Below are 17903 nucleotides of genomic sequence, written 5' to 3' on the forward strand. Positions count from 1 at the left end.
ACCAGCAATTTCACTGTGGTTACATTTAAAGAGATTCTTAAAGGCTACCCACTCCAGTATTCTGGCCTGGAGAATTCCAATGACTGTATGGTCCATGGGGTCACAAACAGTCAGACACGACTGAGTGACTTTCACTTTCACATTTTTTAGAAATAATACTGAAATATTTAGGGATAAAAAATCAGGAACAGAGTACGCCAAGGCTGTATTTTGTCACCATGCTTATTTAACTTCTATGCAGAGTACATCATGAGAAATGCTGGACTGGATGAAACAGAAGCTGGAATCAAGATTGCTGGGAGAAATACCAATAACCTCAGATGTGTAGATGACACTACCCTTATGGCAGAAAGTGAAGAAGAACTAAAGAGCTTCCTGATGAAAGTGAAAGAGGACAGTGAAAAAGTTGGCTTAAAGCTCAACATTCAGAAAACGAAGATCATGGCATCTGGTCCCATCACTTCATGGCAAATAGATGGGGAAACAATGGAAACAGAGAGAGACTTTATTTTGGGGGGCTCCAAAATCACTGCAGATGGTGACTGCAGCCATGAAATTAAAAGACGCTTGCTCCTTGGAAGGAAAGTTCTGACCAACCTAGACAGCATATTCAAAAGCAGAGACATTACTTTGCCAACAAAGGTCCATCTAGTCAAAGCTATGATTTTTCCAGTAGTCATGTATGGATGTGAGAGTTGGACTATAAAGAGAGCTGAGTACCAAAGGATTGATGCTTTCGAACTGTGGTGTTGGAGAAGCCTGTTGAGAGTCCCTTGGACAGCAAGGAGATCCAACCAGTCACTCCTAAAGGAAATCAGTCCTGAATATTCATTGGAAGAACTGATGCTAAAGCTGAAACTCCAATACTTTGACCACCTGATGTGAAGAACTGACTCATTGGGAAGACCCTGATGCTGGGAAAGATTGAAGGTGGGAGGAGAAGGGGACGACAGAGGATTAGATGGTTGGATGGCATCATTGACTCAATGGACATGAGTTTGAGTAGGCTCTGGGACAGGAAATCCTGGCGTGCTGCAGTCCATGTGTCACAAAGAGTCAGACAAGACTGAGTGACTGAATTGAACTGACTTAGGGATAAAATGATAAAATGTTTGGTATCCTCTTTAAAATAATCCAGGAAGAGAGAATGAGAATATAGATGGAATAAGATTAATCATGTGTTTATAGTTGTTCAGGATAGGAGATAGGTCTAAAAGTATTCATCACACTATTCTCTCTACTTTTGTATAAGTTTCAGCATTTCTAGCATCAAAGTTACTCTCCCTCCTCTGTTAAGGATGGGTTGGAAGAGAACTAGATCAAAGCAGAAAGTTGTTAGGAAGCTGTAGCAACAGTCCTAGGGAAAGACAAAGGCCTGAATGAAGACAGCAACATTTAGAGATAAAACTGGACAGACTTGATGATTAACTGGATATGCGGAGAAGACTTGATGATTAGGTAAGTGTTAGTTCCAACAACAGAGATGGAGAATTGACTAATTGAATGGAGTCATAGAAGTGAATCCATTTTTTTTATAATAAAGTGTTTAATATCGCATGTGATTTATTGTACATTGTTCTTTTTTTTAATTTTTATTTTTTTTAGTTTTTTATTTTTTAAATTTTAAAATCTTTAATTCTTACATGCGTTCCCAAACATGAACCCCCCTCCCACCTCCCTCCCCACAACATCTCTCTGGGTCAGCCCCATGTACCAGCCCCAAGCATGCTGCACCCTGCGTCAGACATAGACTGGTGATTCAATTCTTACATGATAGTATACATGTTAGAATGCCATTCTCCCAAATCATCCCACCCTCTCCCTCTCCCTCTGAGTCCAAAAGTCCATTATACACATCTATGTCTTTTTTCCTGTCTTGCATACAGGGTCGTCATTGCCATCTTCCTAAATTCCATACATATGTGTTAGTATACTGTATTGATGTTCAATTGTTGACTGCTTTCAAATTGTACAACTTCCCTTTCCTTTCCAGCCTCCATCTGGGCAAGTTGATAAGAAAATCTGAGTGTTATCTCTTTGGTGCCAAAGCCTCACCTCCGTATCAAAATAAAATTCCAAATCCAGCCTCATTCTTGCTTTATAAGGGCCAACTTGACAGCCTGTTCCTCTGTCCCCAGAAAGTTTCATTATGTAGGTAATAAACATTTCACACCCTTCTGGTATGTGTGTGGCATCATCAGTCTCGATATCCAAACCAAATTAGGGGAGGGTGGGGGTCAATCCTCCCTCTTCAGGGTGTCAACAACATGAATAAATGAGGAAGAACAGGTTATTTTGTTGGGGGTTCTGGGAGGACAGGAGAAAGGAGTTCAATTTGGGCATACTGAGTTAGAGGTACCTAGATAAGATGTACTTCGCAGAGGGTGCCTGATACATAGCAAACACTCACTAATGCTAGTTTCATTTTCCTGTAAGCCTCCATATTCTTACTTCTTACTTACAAATTTATTTACCTGTAGATTTTTTTTAAATAATGGAGGCTTATGTGATTAGTGACTTACTATGGACCAGGCATTGTATTAGAGACTGTAGATATTTTATTTTGTTTTAATCTTTATAACAATTCTATGAGGTATGTATAATCTAAATTTCAAAAATGAGGACAATTGAGACTTTGAAGTTGTACAGCAACTAGGTTGCAAAACTACTCAAATCTGCATCAGTGAGACTCCAAAGCTGTGCTGTATTTACTATACTATAATTCCTTTCTACACAAACATGAAAGTAGATTGATAATTTCCACAACTTACTTCATAGTATATAGCATGTAGAGGATATCAGCTTGCTCTTGTAAGCTGGAGGTCTCTTTTAACTGTAAAACCAGTGCTTTGAAGTCTACTTCCCCAGACTGGTCTCTAGGAAGATGTATTTCTACACGAACAGAGGGAACCTTTAGTTTGAGAAAAGACAAACAAACAAACAAAAATTCCACAAGTGCTTACCTTAAGTAATGCCCTAGAGTGTTGATCTTTTCACCTCTAAAACTTTCCCATAAGAGTTCCCTAAATTTTGACAAAAAGTAAAGCAAAAACAATGACACCTTCAGAATGTATGCTATAGCAATCTAGTTTTCTTAACTCTGACTAGAAATACTTACCATTTAAAAAGTGAACTAAAAAGGACATATATCTTCACCATGGTGGCATTTTCCTTACTGCTAGTTACTAGCAGAAACCATAATGGCTAGTTCTATCATTTTCTGTAAGAATGGTAGTTTTGCAAAAAAGGTGATAGAAATATCTCCTGTGTAAATTTACCTGGTCCTCTTGTTGGGGATGAGATGAATCAAGTAAGTTGAGTGAAGGCCGGGAAGCCTGAAATATCTTTGTAGGAAGATACATATGGACATCTGCAAGAGGTTGACATTTATGGAAAAGCTTAGATAATTGAGAGATTAATAAAAATGCACAGTTGATCTCAACAGTGAAGTTACATATGGTTAGTTCCTTATGGAACAAGAAAGGGAAATTTACTCTTTCTTGGTAATTGCAAAGAAAAGATACATGAAGGTCAGATAAATCAATGGATATTTGATCAATTAATAAACATATTTTGAATAGAATATCTAGAATTATTGCATCAGCTGGACATATAAGATGTTAAATCCTATGAAGGTAATCAATACCACAATGGAGCTATTACTGATACTTTAAAAGAATACAGATATAACAGAAAGAACCCAGTTACATTTTATATTTTCCAGATTCTCCTAGGAGAATATCTGGCAGCTAGCAGTTAGAATTCCTTGAGAATAGATAAATGAATGACCCTATCTAGGAAATAAAAAAATGTAGTGGCTGATCAACTTTGAGATATTTTAAGATTTTTACTTACAGTTCATTGTTGAAATACTTACCATAACCTCTAAGGAGAGATTTTCTTGCCATTTTTGCCATTTTACAGATACAGAAAGAGAGATATAGAGCCCAAACAACTGTTTAAGCAAGTAAGTAGCAGAGCTGGGAATTAAGCTCAAGTTTCCTAATTCACAATCTAGAAGTATAACTTAATAAAGCTGAAGTCTTTGCATAAGCCCTTTGTCAAGGAAGCATAGACAAATGCTATATATGCTAAGTTTTTCCCTTTTCTAATTGTTAAATGATTCTCCAGTGATCATGTTTAATACTTTTGGTTAGTATTGGTCAATAAAATTTTAGACAGTAAAAGCATGCATCTTTTTCTTGTCATCTGTGAAATGTTAATATTTAGGTCCTCTAGGTGTGGCCAGTGAACCCTTCTGTTCCTTCACATGCAGCTACCAGACAGGTACTGAACACTCTTAGGAGCTATGACTACTTCTGGCAATGTGTACTAGAAAAGACATCCTCCACTGCAGACACTACTGAGGAAGGGTAGTGATCCGGGGAGAAGAATGGCAAAGTTGTCAAATAATGATAATGTAGTTGACAAACAGCTCTATACTGCTGAAACAACTGACTGTATAAAGTTACAGCTGGCTTGAGGAGCCAGATGTAGCTTACTAAAGGCAGAATATTTCCCTTTCATTGCAAGACTATCTTGTAATAGTCTGTAATGCTTTCTCTTTAAATAAAATTATTTCCAACTAGTAAATTTTCCAAAGGATGAAAAAATTCTTTTCACATTTTAATACTTAGATGTTAAAACTGAATATGCTCCACACCTCTTGTTCTGTCTCTTCCTTCTATGTAACTGGATAAACCAGACTACCTAGCACTATACTATAGCAAAAAGTGAAAAAGTGAGTGTTGGTCACTCAATCATGTCTGACTCTTTGCAACCCCATGGACTATAGCCTGTCAAGCTCTGCTGTCCATGGAATTCTCCAGGCAAGAACACTGGAGTGGGTAGCCATTCCCTTCTCCAGGAGATCTTCCTGGCCCAGGGACTGAACTGGGCTCACCTCTGTCCAGGTGGATTTTTTACCATCTGAGCCACTAGGGAAGCCCTATCTATAGCAAAAGGATACCCAATTATTAATTTCACAAATATTTGAGCATCTAATATATTCTAGGTGCTGTTTGAGATGCTGAGGATAACGCAGTGAACAAAATAAAGTTCCTGCTTACACTGTAATAAACACCCACTCCCATCCTGGGCTCAACATCATCCTGTTCCTGACTCCAGTGAGTCATGGCATTACTCACTCTGTACATGCAGCTCCTTGGCCTTGGTCACCAAGGACATTAAATCGCAGGTTGTTTGCACAGCAGTTCGGAACCGATTTAGCCCTCCCTTCTGTGAGGTAGGGGCTAGTTTAGGATGGGCAGCAGTGTGTGCCAAAAGGTGATCTAAATAACGAGCAACTTCATCACCAGAGTGAGCTGCAAGGTTAGTGGGGATAGAGGGGAGAGAAAAATAAATATTTTAGTAACTTCACAGTCTACACCACCAAACAGAATGACTGGCTCCTGTGCCCACACTACAGCACCAGAAACATGTTGTTTTAGCTCACGGGGTAAGAAAAAGTTTGTGATCATTTCACAGTCTTTACTATTCAGAAACCATGACCCCTTACCAGGTTCCACCTATTCCTCAACCTTGTTGAGATAATACTACTTTTAGGTCCTGTGAAAGTAGTATGAGCTTATTATAGGCAAGGTGGAGCATTTCATGATCTGTGTATGTGTATGTGATGGTAATGTTGGTGGCAGTGGAGGAGGAGGAGAAGGAGGAGTAGAACAGGGCCCTTTGAATCTCACTGGTATGAGGAAACTTGTGGAGAAGGGCAAAAATCTTCCACTTAACATGGAGCCTAGCTGAAAACAGATTCCACAAATGGCAGCTACTATGGCTAAAAAAAAAAAAGGAAAAAACCCACCAATCTCCATGTGGCACTGGTACCAAAAGAACTACTGACCACATGTTGGTCTTTTTAGTCACTGCCTTCATTTATTAATCCAATATTTATTGTCCACAATGGACCAGGTGGTGTACTAGGTGCTGAGGTTTCAGTGGTGAAGAAGACAAATATGGTCATTATTCTCTGGGGTTCTCCCTCTGCCCTACACCTTCTGTAACATTATCTCTGATTATGGATAATAGGAACAAAAAAACTATATTCTGTGGATGTTTAACATTTTGGATTTTACATGAACATTTATAGTTGGAAAAGTCCAGTGTTTGGATCAATACTGAAGTTTGCTATATCAATCATGCATCATCTGGATTTTGGTCATCTTTGGGGATTTCTCCAGTTGTATTTCTGTTCTCTGACATGACTAATGGGAACTAGCAAAGCTGCATGAGCGGAACTCACACTCAATGACATCTTAATGACAAATAATATAACCTTGATTACAATCTAGACACTTGAATGGAGGATTATGAAGAATATGGTAGGGATGGCAGGCAATAGACATGCCCACTGTGAGGCCACCAATGAGTAAACCCAGACAGAAGAAAGTGATTAAGACTGCATAATATCAAACTTAATAAAACATATCATTAAAGAGATATATTTAAGAAAGTAATCTGAGAGAATGGGTGTTACAGATATAAATTACAACTACCTATGGAATAGCAAACAACATCAGTATATGATCAAAATAATGATTTTCAAAATATATGGTTTTCAAATATCTCAATTTATGCCAAGATAGATATCATGACTTTGGATATTACTGATAACATGAAATAACCTTGTATTTAATGTACTCTTCAAACAAAGAAATTCATACTATTTAGATCTTATGAAAACAGTGAATTAAATGGTACTTAGGTGAGTATATGCTGAACCCAAGTGAGAAAACAGTCCTTCTGACTACTAGTGTGATGGTTTATTGTATATAAGATTATGCTTGCTAGCTCATTGAGGAAAGCTAATTTATTTATTTATTTTCTTCTTTTCAACATACCACTATTAAGATGAAGAAATTGGCTACCTTAACATACAAGTTAACAGGCAAATATCCAGACAAAGAAAGTAGGCAGACCATGTTTTACATAATTAAAACAATAATTCATTCCCATCAGCCCTTTCTCTCTTTGGGATTCAAAATAATGTAATGCTTGCTCTGCCTAGGTCAGCATTTTAATACTTACAGTGTTTTTCAGGCATTTTAAATTTATTCCCTCACGATACTATCTCACTATATCATCTTTGTATGCCTGGAAGGCAATTAGGTTTTATTCTGCTTTATGCAATAGGCATACAAAATCAGTTTTTTCAAACTATAGAGACCTTCCCAGAGTTTCTGATGTGTCCCTGTAATATTCTATATAACCCTAATGGAATTTCATATTTTTGTGCTTTTTAATGTCAAAAAGCAGTATGTGTATGTCTAGTTTTCCTACTATATGCTTGATTAAATATCTCTCACGCACCACTGCTTCCATCTATTTTTAAAGCACCAGTCATTTTATGTACCTGGGAGAGAAGTCTCTCCTAACCTTAATAAGGGATAGGCCAACTCTATACTCCACAATCACCACAGGGATATTAGACCAGAAACCAAAGGTAAGTATAAGTATGAAAAGTGAAGCCAAACAATAGTAGAAATCTAGGTGTATTAAACAGGAATGAGACTGCTGGCAGTGAGAAATATTAAGGAGGATGCTCAATAATATTTTGTGTTCTTGTCCAGCAAAGCCAGTGACTTTATGAAGCCTCCTTACCATTACGGGATAAACCGTAGCCATTAATCCAGTCACCAGATTCCAGCTCATTATCATAGTCATCATAATCTTCACTGTACAGTTTACCCTCAGGTCCAGGGTCCATGAAGCTCAAATGTGTGCAACAAGATGTTGTCAAAAACTCTGACAATTTACCTGTTTGAATCCTGAAAAGAGGGTAAATAAAACACAGAAAATCGAGGAAATTCTTTTTAAAACAACACAGTTTAGCAGGAAAAAAAAAAAAAAGATACCTGAAATGTTTTGTTGGGGGATTACTAACGTTTATTCATTAGTACAAACTTTTTAAAGTGAAAATTTACAGCCCTCCTATACATTGTGTAGTATAGGTTAGGGTACCATGTTAATAAAGACTACAATTATGGGTTCACAATCCACCAGCAGATCAGTTTTTCTGTCTTACACTGCCACACACTATGTTGTTAACTATGCTGAACATGTGGCCAAAATTTCCATTAGCTACAAGATAAGCTAGGACAAAATGAAGATAAAATATCTCAAATTTGTCATATCATTTCAAAAAATACTCAAAAAGGCCATTTTGAAAAGAAAAAACTGTATCTGACAATTTTAAGAATTATAGTAGATTATAAATTATATTCCTCCCTACTTATAAAGCCAATTGCAAAACTCAAACCCAAAGGGAAACCCAATAGTACTGATTTTTAAAAGACGTCCAACTTGAGGGGGCTCCCAATGACCAGGTCTTAATATGAACATTGAAATAAACAATGGAATGGAGCATGACATAAGAATAAACTAAGAATCTATGACTATGCTGACAATAAAACTACAAAATAAATGGGGTATGGGGAGCTTTTAAAAAAATTTATTTTTAACAGAAAGATTCCAATTAGTACATGTGCAAAGAATGATAGAAACACAGAATTTTACAACCACATTTTACAAAACACAGTCATTTTACAACCACATTAATAATAACTGATTCATCAATGGAAGCTAAAGTCATTTAGTCAAAGACTGTTAGAGAAAGGATAATGGAGTCTTGAGTGGAAGATTATGAAGAATATGGAGAGAAGCACTCTCCTCATGGAAGGGCTGGCAAACAACAGACACATCAATTGTGAGGTCACCAATGAGTAAACCTAGACAGAGGAAAGTGACTCAAGATACCATCTTAACCAAATCAAGAGGCATTCTGCAAAATAACTGACCTTTCTTCAAAACTACAGTGAAAATTGTCATGAAATATTAATAAAAGGCTGAGGGATTGTTCTAGATAGTGAGTGACTTTTCATTGGATCTGGAGCAGGAACAAAGCTATGGGAAAACATTATTGAGACAACTGGGTAATTTTGAATATGAACTCTATAATAGATTCATATCAATATCAAAAGTTCTGAGTGTGCTGATTATATTGTCATCATTTATGAGAATGCCCTCTTTCTTAGAAGACAGAGACAAGTATTTAGGGTTGAAGAGTCATGATATCTCTAATTCTCACACACTTTAGCAAAAGAATGTGTGTGTGCACAGATGTATGTGTGAGACAGGGAGAAGGATAAGGAACAAGGGAGTAAGGGAGGGAGTGTAGGAAGGAAGGGAGAGAGACAACACACAAATGGGACAGATGTTAATAACAGGTGAGTCGAGGGAGGGTATATAGTATTCAATAAGATTCTTGCACATCTGTTTCTACTTAAAAATTTTCAAAATAAAAACTTAGGGGAAAAAAAGAAAAACAGAATTGAATAGTCCAACAACCTTCTTTTCTCCCTCCTTCCTTCCATTTTTCCTTCCTTCCAGAGTAAGTTTCCTGGCCCACTGAATTTATGGGGTATAGGCAAGGAACAGGGTGAGGAAAAATTCCAACTCTTCTCTGTAATATTAAATTCCTTGATTCAATCTATCAAATACCAGGCCTTTGGCATATGATGGGTACATGTTGTTAAAAGACACAGAGTCATCATTGCCATCTTTCTAAATTCCATATATATGTGTTAGTATACTGTATTGGTGTTTTTCTTTCTGGCTTACTTCACTCTGTATAATTGGCTCGAGTTTCATCCATCTCATTAGAACTGATTCAAATGTATTCTTTTTAATGGCTGAGTAATACTCCATTGTGTATATGTACCACAGCTTTCTTATCCATTCATCTGAGGGAGAGGGAGAGGATGGGATGATTTGGGAGAATGGCATTGAAACATGTATACTATCATGTAGGAAACGAATTGCCAGTCTATGTCCGATGCAGGATACAGCATGCCTGGGGCTGGTGCACGGGGATGACCCGGGAAAATGTTATGGGGAGGGAGGTGGGAGGGGGGTTCATGTTTGGGAACGCATGTACACCCGTGGTGGATTCATGTCAATGTATGGCAAAACCAATACAGTATTGTAAAGTAAAATAAAGTAAAAATAAAAATTAAAAAAAAAAGACACAGAGAAAGGCATCACCAGTTTACCATTACTATACCCAGCATTCAAACTTCATTACATTTCACTAAAGAGTGCATAGAGGTCACATACCTTGCCCCACCAAAATATCCATCCTGCATTTTTCGGAGTGCTGCCAGGATACTTGAATTCAAGCTGGTTCCATCTTCATCTTAAAGAGAATTTTAAAACAATCTTTGTGGTCTTAACTTTGAAATAAAGGAAATCCTTCAATTATTTCAAACCAACTTTCTGGTGGTAATGGTACAAATGAGACAATCCTCATTGACCATTCTCTATTTCAACAATTCATCTGAGAGCCAATAAAGCTGCAGAATGGGAAATGGTAAAGGATGATGACCAAGAGATGAGACTTCCTCAAAATAGACAACATCTTATTTATTATAAGTACTTAGCACATTGCCTGATTGCAGAGCATGGAATGACTACTGAATGCTGACAAAAATAACAGCAACAATTTGTTGAATGCTATGTGCCAAGTCGGAGAAGGCACTGGCACCCTACTCCAGTACTCTTGCCTGGAAAATCCCAAGGACGGCGGAGCTTGGTAGGCTGTAGTCCATGGGGTTGTGAAGAGTCAGACACGACTGAGCGACTTCACTTTCACTTTTCACTTTCATGCATTGGAGAAGGAAATGGCAACCCACTCCAGTGTTCTTGCCTGGAGAATCCCAGGGACAGAGGAGCCTGGTGGGCTTCTGTCTATGGGGTCGCACAGAGTCGGACACGACTGATGCGACTTAGCAGCAGGAGCAGCAGCATGTGCCAAGTACTGCACTGAACATTTTATGTATTATCTCGTCCAATGAGCCTTAGTTTATGAGTGTGTATGTGTGTTGGCATAAAAAATATTTAGAAGGCTAACAATTATCTGATTTTATGTGAAGGGATTATACTACATATATTCTTTTGTGATCCAATTTTTCTAACTTATTCTTTGTAAAAGCTAAAAATGATTCCATAAGAGACACTTAGACTGTTGTGTTATAAGCAACACTGTGATGCAATTTTTCTATTGTTTCCTCAGGATAAACTCTTACAAGTAGAACTGTTAGAGCAAGGAAACACAAAAACTTTTATAGATTGCCAAATTACACAATAAAAAGTTGTGCCAATATTGCCACCATCAGTATATAAAGTGATTGTATCCCCATATCTATAACAATAATGGCACTGATGATCTTTTTAATTCTTGCTTATCTGATACATTAAAATGACATTGTTTCAATTTTATTACTAATAAGATTAAGCATGTTTTCATATATATACTGGTCATTTGTATTTCTTTTATGAATAGCTGTGCATGTTCTCTTCCCTTTTTTTGTTATTTGGAAACTTTAAAAAAATTATTTATTTTTTTAATTTGTGGAAAATTGCTTTACAATTCTGTGGTTTCTGCCATACAACAATACGAATCAGTTATAATTATATATATATCCTTTCCCTTCTGAGCCTGCTTCCCCTCCCCCGACCCCACTCCTTTAGGTCATTACAGAGTGGCCGGCTGGGCTCCTTGTGTTATATAGCAACTTCCCACTTGCTATCTGTTTTACACATGGTAGTGTGTATATCGGAGAAGGCAATGGCACCCCACTCCAGTACTCTTGCCTGGAACATCCCATGGACGGAGGAGCCTGGTAGGCTACAGTTCATGGGGTCGCTACTAGTCGGACACAACTGAGCGATTTCACTTTCACTTTTCACTTTCATGCATTGGAGAAGGAAATGGCAACCCACTCCAGTGTTCTTGCCTGGAGAATCCCAGGGACAGGGGAGCCTGGTGGGCTGCCGTCTGTGGGGTCGCACAGAGTTGGACACGACTGAAGCGACTTAGCAGCAGCAGCAGCAGCAGTGTGTATATGTCAATGCTACTTTCTCAATTCGTCCCACCTTCACCTTCTCCCACTGTGTCCACATGTCCGTTCTCGACTAGGTAACTCAGTACCATTTTTCTATATTCCATATATAGGTGATAATATATGATGCTTGTTTTTCTCTGAATTACTTCACTCTGTATAAGAGGTTCAAGGTTCATCCACTTCACTACAACTGACTCAAATTTGTTCCTTTCTATGGCTGATTAATATTCCATAGTATAAATGTATCACAACTTCATTATCCATTCATCTATCGATGGACATCTAGGTTGCTTCCATGTCTTGGCTATTGTAAATAGTGCTGCAATGAACACTGGGGTGGGTACATGAGCCTTTTAGAATTGTGGTTTTCTCAGTGTATATGCCCAGTAGTGGGATTACTGGGTCATATGGTAGATTTATTCCTACTTTAAAAAACGAATCTCTATATTGTTTGCCATAATGACTGTATCCATTTACATTCGAGGGTTCCCTTTTCTCCACATCCTCTCTAGCATTTATTGTTTGTAGATGTTTGATGATGGCCATTCTGACTGGTGTGAGGTGATAGCTCATTGTAGTTTTGATGTGCATTTCTCTAATAATGAGCAATGTTGAGCATCTTTTCATGTGTTTGTTAGCTATCTGTATGTCTTCTTCAGAGAAATGTCTGTTTAGGTCCTCTGCTCATTTTTTGACTGTGTTGTTTGTTTTACTGATATTGAGCTGTATGTACTGTTTATATATTTTAGAGATTAACTCTTTGTCAGTTGCTTCATTTCCAGTTATTTTCTCCCATTCTGAGAGTTATCATTTCATTGTGTTCATAGTCTCATTTTCTGTGCAAAAACTTTTAAGTTTAATTAGGTCCCATTTGTTCATTTTTGTTTTTATTTCCATTAATCTAGGAGGTGGGTCAGAGAGAATCTTGCTGTGATTTATGTCAAAGGGGTGTACTACCTATGTTTTCCTCTGAGAGCTTTATAGTTTCTGGCCTTACATTTAAGTCTTTAATCCATTTTGAGTTTATTTTTGTGTATGGTGTTAGTAAGTATTCTAATTTTATTATTTTACCTGTTGATGTCCAGTTTTCCCAGTATCAATGATTAAAGAGACTGTCTTTTCTCCATCGTATATTCTTGCCTCCTTTGTCAAAGATAAGGTGTGTCCAAAGGTGTTTGGGTTTATCTCTGGGCTATCTAGCTTGTTCCATTGGTCTATAGTTCTCTTTTTGTGCAAGTATATACATATTGTCTTGATGAGTGTAGCTTTGTAGTATAGTCTGATGTCAGGAATGTTGATTTCTCCAGCTCCATTTTTCTTTCTCGATTGCTTAGGCTCTGCAGGGTCTTTTGTGTTTCCATACAAACTGTGAATTTTTTTCTGTTCTAGTTCTGTGAAAAATGCCGTGGTAATTTGATAGGGATTGCACTGAATCTGTGGATTGCTTTGGTAAGTATAGTCATTTTGAGAATATTGATTCTTCCAATCCAAGAACATGATATATCTCTCCATCTGTTTGTGTCATCTTTGATTTCTTTCATCAGTGTCTTATAGTGTGCTGCATACAGGTCTTTTGTCTGCTTAGGTAGGTTTATTGGTAGGTATTTTACTCTTTTTGTTGCAGTGGTGAATTCAATTGTTTCTTTAATTTCTCTTTCCCATTTTTCATTGTTAGTGCATAGGAATGCAAGGACTTTCTGTGTATTAATTTTATATCTTGTAACTATTAAATTCATTGATTAGCTCTAGTAGTTTTTTGGTGGTGTTTTTAGGGTTTTCTATGTATACAACCAGTGCATCTGCAAACAGTGAGGGTTTTACCTCTTTTTCAATCTGGATTCCTTTTATTTCTTTTTCTTCTCTGATTGCCATGGCTATGACTTCCAAAACCATGTTGAATAATAGTGGTAAGAGTGGGTACCCTTGTTTGTTCCTGGTTTTAGAGGAAATGCTTCTTTCTTTTTTTTTTTTTTGCCACTGAGAATAGTGCTTGCTGTGTGTTTGTCATATATGGACTTTATCATGCTGAGGTAGGCTCCTTCTGTGCCAGTTTTCTAGAGAGTTTTTTTAAAAATCATAAATGGGTGTTGTATTTTGTTGAAAGCATTCTCTGCACCGAGATGATCATATGGTTTTTATCTTTCACTTTGTTAACATGGTATATCACATTGATTGATTTGCATACATGGAAGAACCCTTGCATCCCTGGGATAAATCCCAGTTGATCATGGTGTGCAATTCTTTTCATGTGTTCTTGGATTCTGTTTGTAGAACTATACTGAGGATTTTTGCATCTATGTTCATTGGTGATATTGGCTTGTAATTTTCCTTTTTTTGTGGAATCTTTGTCTGGTTTTGGTATTAGCATGAGGGTGGCCTTGTAGAATGAGTTTGGGAGTTTCCCTCCCTGTGCAGGTTTTTGGAACAGTTTGAGCAGGATAGGTGTTAGCTCTTCTCTGAACTTCTGGTAGAATTTTCCTGTGAAGACATCTGGCTCTATGCTTTTATTTGTTGAAGATTTTGATCCCAGTTTCAATTTCAGTGCTTGTGATTGACCTGTTCATATTTTCTACTTTTTCCTGGTTCAGTCGTCAAAGGCTGTACTTCTCTAAGAACTTGTCCATTTCTTCCAGGTTGCCCATTTTGTTTGCATATAGTTGTTCATAGTAGTTTCTTACGATCCTTTGTATTTCTGTGTTACCTGTTGTAGCTTCTTTTTTTTCATTTCTAATTTTATTGATCTGAGTTTTCTCCCCATTTTTCTTGATGAGTCAGGCTAATAGCTTGTAAATTTTGTTTATCTTCTCAAAGAACCAGTTTTATTGGTCTTTGCTCTTGCTTCTTTTTCATTTATTTCTGCTCTGTTCTTTATGATTTTTTTTTCTTCTACTAACTTTGGGGTTTATTTGTTCTTTTCCTAACTGCTTTAGGGGTAAGGGTAGATTATTCGATGTTACTTTGTTTTTATGAGGTAGGCTTGTATTGCTATAAACTTACCTTTTAGCACTGCTTTTATTGCATCCCACAGGTTTTAAGTTGTCATGTTTTCATTGTCTTTTAGTTCTAGGCATTTTTTGATTTCCTCTTTGGTTTCTTCATTGACCTCTTGGCTATTTAGAAGCATATTGCTTAGCCTTCATGTGTTTGTATGTTTACATTTTCCTCTTTGTAATTGATATCTAATCTTATAGCATTGTGGTGAGAAAAAAATGCATGATACAATTTTCTTAAATTTACTAAGGCTTGATTTGTGACCCAAGATGTGATCTATCCTGGAGAGTATTCCAAATGCACTTGAGAAAAATTTATATTCTGCCATTTTTGGATGGAATGTCCATAGATATCAATTAGTTCTATCTCGTTCAATGTGTCATTTAAAGCTTGCATATCCTTATTAATTTTCTGTCTTGATGATATGTCCATTGGTGTGAGTGGGATATTAAAGTCCCCCACTATTATTGTGTTACTGTTGATTTCCCCTTTTATAGTTAGCATTTGCCGTACCTATCAAGGTGCTCCTATGCTGGGTTCATACACATTTGTAATTGTTGTATCTTATTCTTGGATTGATCCCTTGATCATTATATCTTATCCTTCCTCATTTCTTGTAATGGTCTTTATTTTAAAGTCTATTTAATCTGATATGAGTAATGCTACTGTTGCTTTGATTTCCATTTGCATGGAATATCTTTTTCCAACCCCTCACTTTCAGTCTGTACGTGCCCTTGGGGTCTGAAGTGGGTCTCTTTTAGACAGCATACATAGAGGTCTTGTTTTGGTATCCATTCAGCCAACCTGTGTTTTTTGTTGGAACATTTAATCTATTTAAATTTAAGGTAATTATTTATATGTATGATCCTATTACCATTTTCTTAATTGTTTTGGGTTTGATTTTGTAGGTCTTTTCTTTCTCTTGTGTTTCCTGTCTAGAGAAGTTCCTTTAGTATTTGTTGTAGAGCTGGTTTAGTGGTGGTCAATTTTCTTAACTTTTGTTTATCTGTTAAGTTTTTCATTTCTTCATCAAATATGAATGAGATTCTTGCTGGGTAGGATAACCTTGGTTGTAGGTTTTTCCCTTTCATCATTTTAAGTATATACTGCCACTCCCTCTGTCCTGCAGAGTTTCTGCTGAAAGATTGTTAACCTTATGGGGATCCCCTTGTATGTTACTTGTTGCTTTTCTGTTGCTCCTTTATATATTTTCTTTGTGTTTGATTTTATTAGTTTGGTTAATATGTGTCTTGGTATGATTCTTTTTGGGTTTATCCTATATGGGACTCTCTGGGTTTCCTGGACTTGGGTGGCTATGTCCTTTCTCATGCTAGGGAAGTTTCCAACTATAATCTCAAATATTTTCTCATATCCTTTCTTTTTCTCTTCTTCTTCTGGGACCCCTATAATTTGCATGTTGGTGTACTTAATGTCCAAGAGGTTTTTGAGACTGTCCCCATTTCTTTTCATTCTTCTTTCTGTATTCCATTCTATTTTGGTTATTTCTATGGTTCTATATTCCAACTTACTTATTCTTCTTCTGCTTCAGTTATTCTGCTATTGGTTCCCTCTAGTTATTTTTTATTTCAGTTATTATGTTGTTAATGGTTGATTCTCTGCTCTTTATTTCTTTTACACTTTTGCTAAATGTTTCTTGTATCTTCTCAATTCATGCCTCCATCCTATTTATCTGTGCTTTCATTTTATTTCTGAAGTTTTGAGTCATCTGTACTATCATTACTATGAATTCTGATGTTCCTTGATCTGTTGCATGTTTCTCTGTCTTTTCATTGTGTTTAATTTTCTGTGTTTTAGGTCTCCTTTATATAGGCTGCAAGATCATAGTTCCTCTTACTTGTGGAGTCTGCTCCCATTGTGTGGGTTTGGACCAGTACTTTGTGAAGGTTTCTTGGAGTGGGGGACTGGTTCCTGTGTTCTGGTGGGTAGAGCTTGATGTTGTCCCTGTAAAGGGCAGTTTTGTGCCCAGTGATGTGTTATGGGACTTGGTATAACTTTGGGCAGCCTGTCTGCTAATGGGTAGGGTTGTATTCCTGTTTTGCTAGTTTTTTGGTGTGGGGTGTCTGGTGCTGGAGCTTGCTGGTCTTTGGGTGGGGCCAGATCTTAGTGTCGTGATGCAGGCCTTTGGGAGAGTTTTCACTGATTAGTATTCCATGGGGTTGGGAGTTCTCTGGTGGCCCAACGTCTTGGACTTGGGTCTTCTGTCTCAGAAATTCAGGCCTGACCCGTTGCTGGAGGAGCAAGACTTCACAAGCCACAGAACACAGAAGGGATAAAGAAAGAAATAAATAGCAGAAAAAATAAAACCAACCTACAAACAAAAAAGAACAGATAGACAAAATTCCAACACAAATCGTAAAAGCAACATTAATCAGACAGGAACACACAAAGAAACTCACAAACTCACACTCACAAAAAGAAAATAAATGAAAGAGTAAAGAGAGGAACCAAAAAATAAGAGAGAAGTCAAACCAATAAATGAATCCATAAATGAAAACAAAGACTAAAAACTAGAGTAGCAAAAATACAAAACCAAAAACACAGAAAAAACACAATATAATTAAAAGATGTAAAAATAAGAGGAAAATAAAATGAATTAAAAAAACTTTAAAAAAGGAAAAAGTAAGTAAAAAATAAAAAGTAAAGGATTAATAAAAAAGGAACAATGATAGAACTAATGAAAAAAATATATACATACATACACGTAGAGAGAGAGAGATAGTAAGAAGAACATTATTCTGTGATGTCAGTTGTCCTTATCACCCAATGTGTTCCATCTGCCTACTCAGGAAATCCTCCAATATTTCTAGGAAGGTCTCTGGACCTGCAGTGGGCACTGTGGGGTCAGCTCCTACTTAGATCTGGCCTTATTCTAGCTTGTTCTTGCTTCCAAAGTCCCCAGAAGCCCACAGTCTCAAGTTAATTGCAGAGATTTAATTCACTGCACCTGCTGTTGCAGGAATGAATTCCTTCCTC

At 37.1% G+C, this 17903-nt stretch overlaps 1 protein-coding gene across 6 annotated transcripts in view; it reads right to left on the bottom strand.

Moving 5' to 3' along the window:
* PHKA1 (phosphorylase kinase regulatory subunit alpha 1) overlaps positions 1 to 17903 on the bottom strand; it is a 171525-nt gene that overhangs the window by 38991 nt on the left and 114631 nt on the right. For 3 of the 6 annotated variants that reach the window (XM_070291833.1, XM_070291832.1, XM_070291831.1), the window contains exons 17-21: positions 10132 to 10210; positions 7618 to 7784; positions 5148 to 5324; positions 3279 to 3370; positions 2772 to 2911 (exon numbers count right to left, since the gene is read on the bottom strand). In XM_070291833.1, coding sequence (XP_070147934.1) covers positions 2772 to 2911; positions 3279 to 3370; positions 5148 to 5324; positions 7618 to 7784; positions 10132 to 10210 — 655 coding nt within the window. The remainder of the gene's footprint in view (positions 1 to 2771; positions 2912 to 3278; positions 3371 to 5147; positions 5325 to 7617; positions 7785 to 10131; positions 10211 to 17903) is intronic. The other 3 variants (XM_070291836.1, XM_070291835.1, XM_070291834.1) reach the window with 1 other exon arrangement.

This window comes from Ovis canadensis, chromosome X (genome assembly GCF_042477335.2).
Source record: "Ovis canadensis isolate MfBH-ARS-UI-01 breed Bighorn chromosome X, ARS-UI_OviCan_v2, whole genome shotgun sequence".
Lineage (NCBI taxonomy): Eukaryota > Metazoa > Chordata > Mammalia > Artiodactyla > Bovidae > Ovis > Ovis canadensis.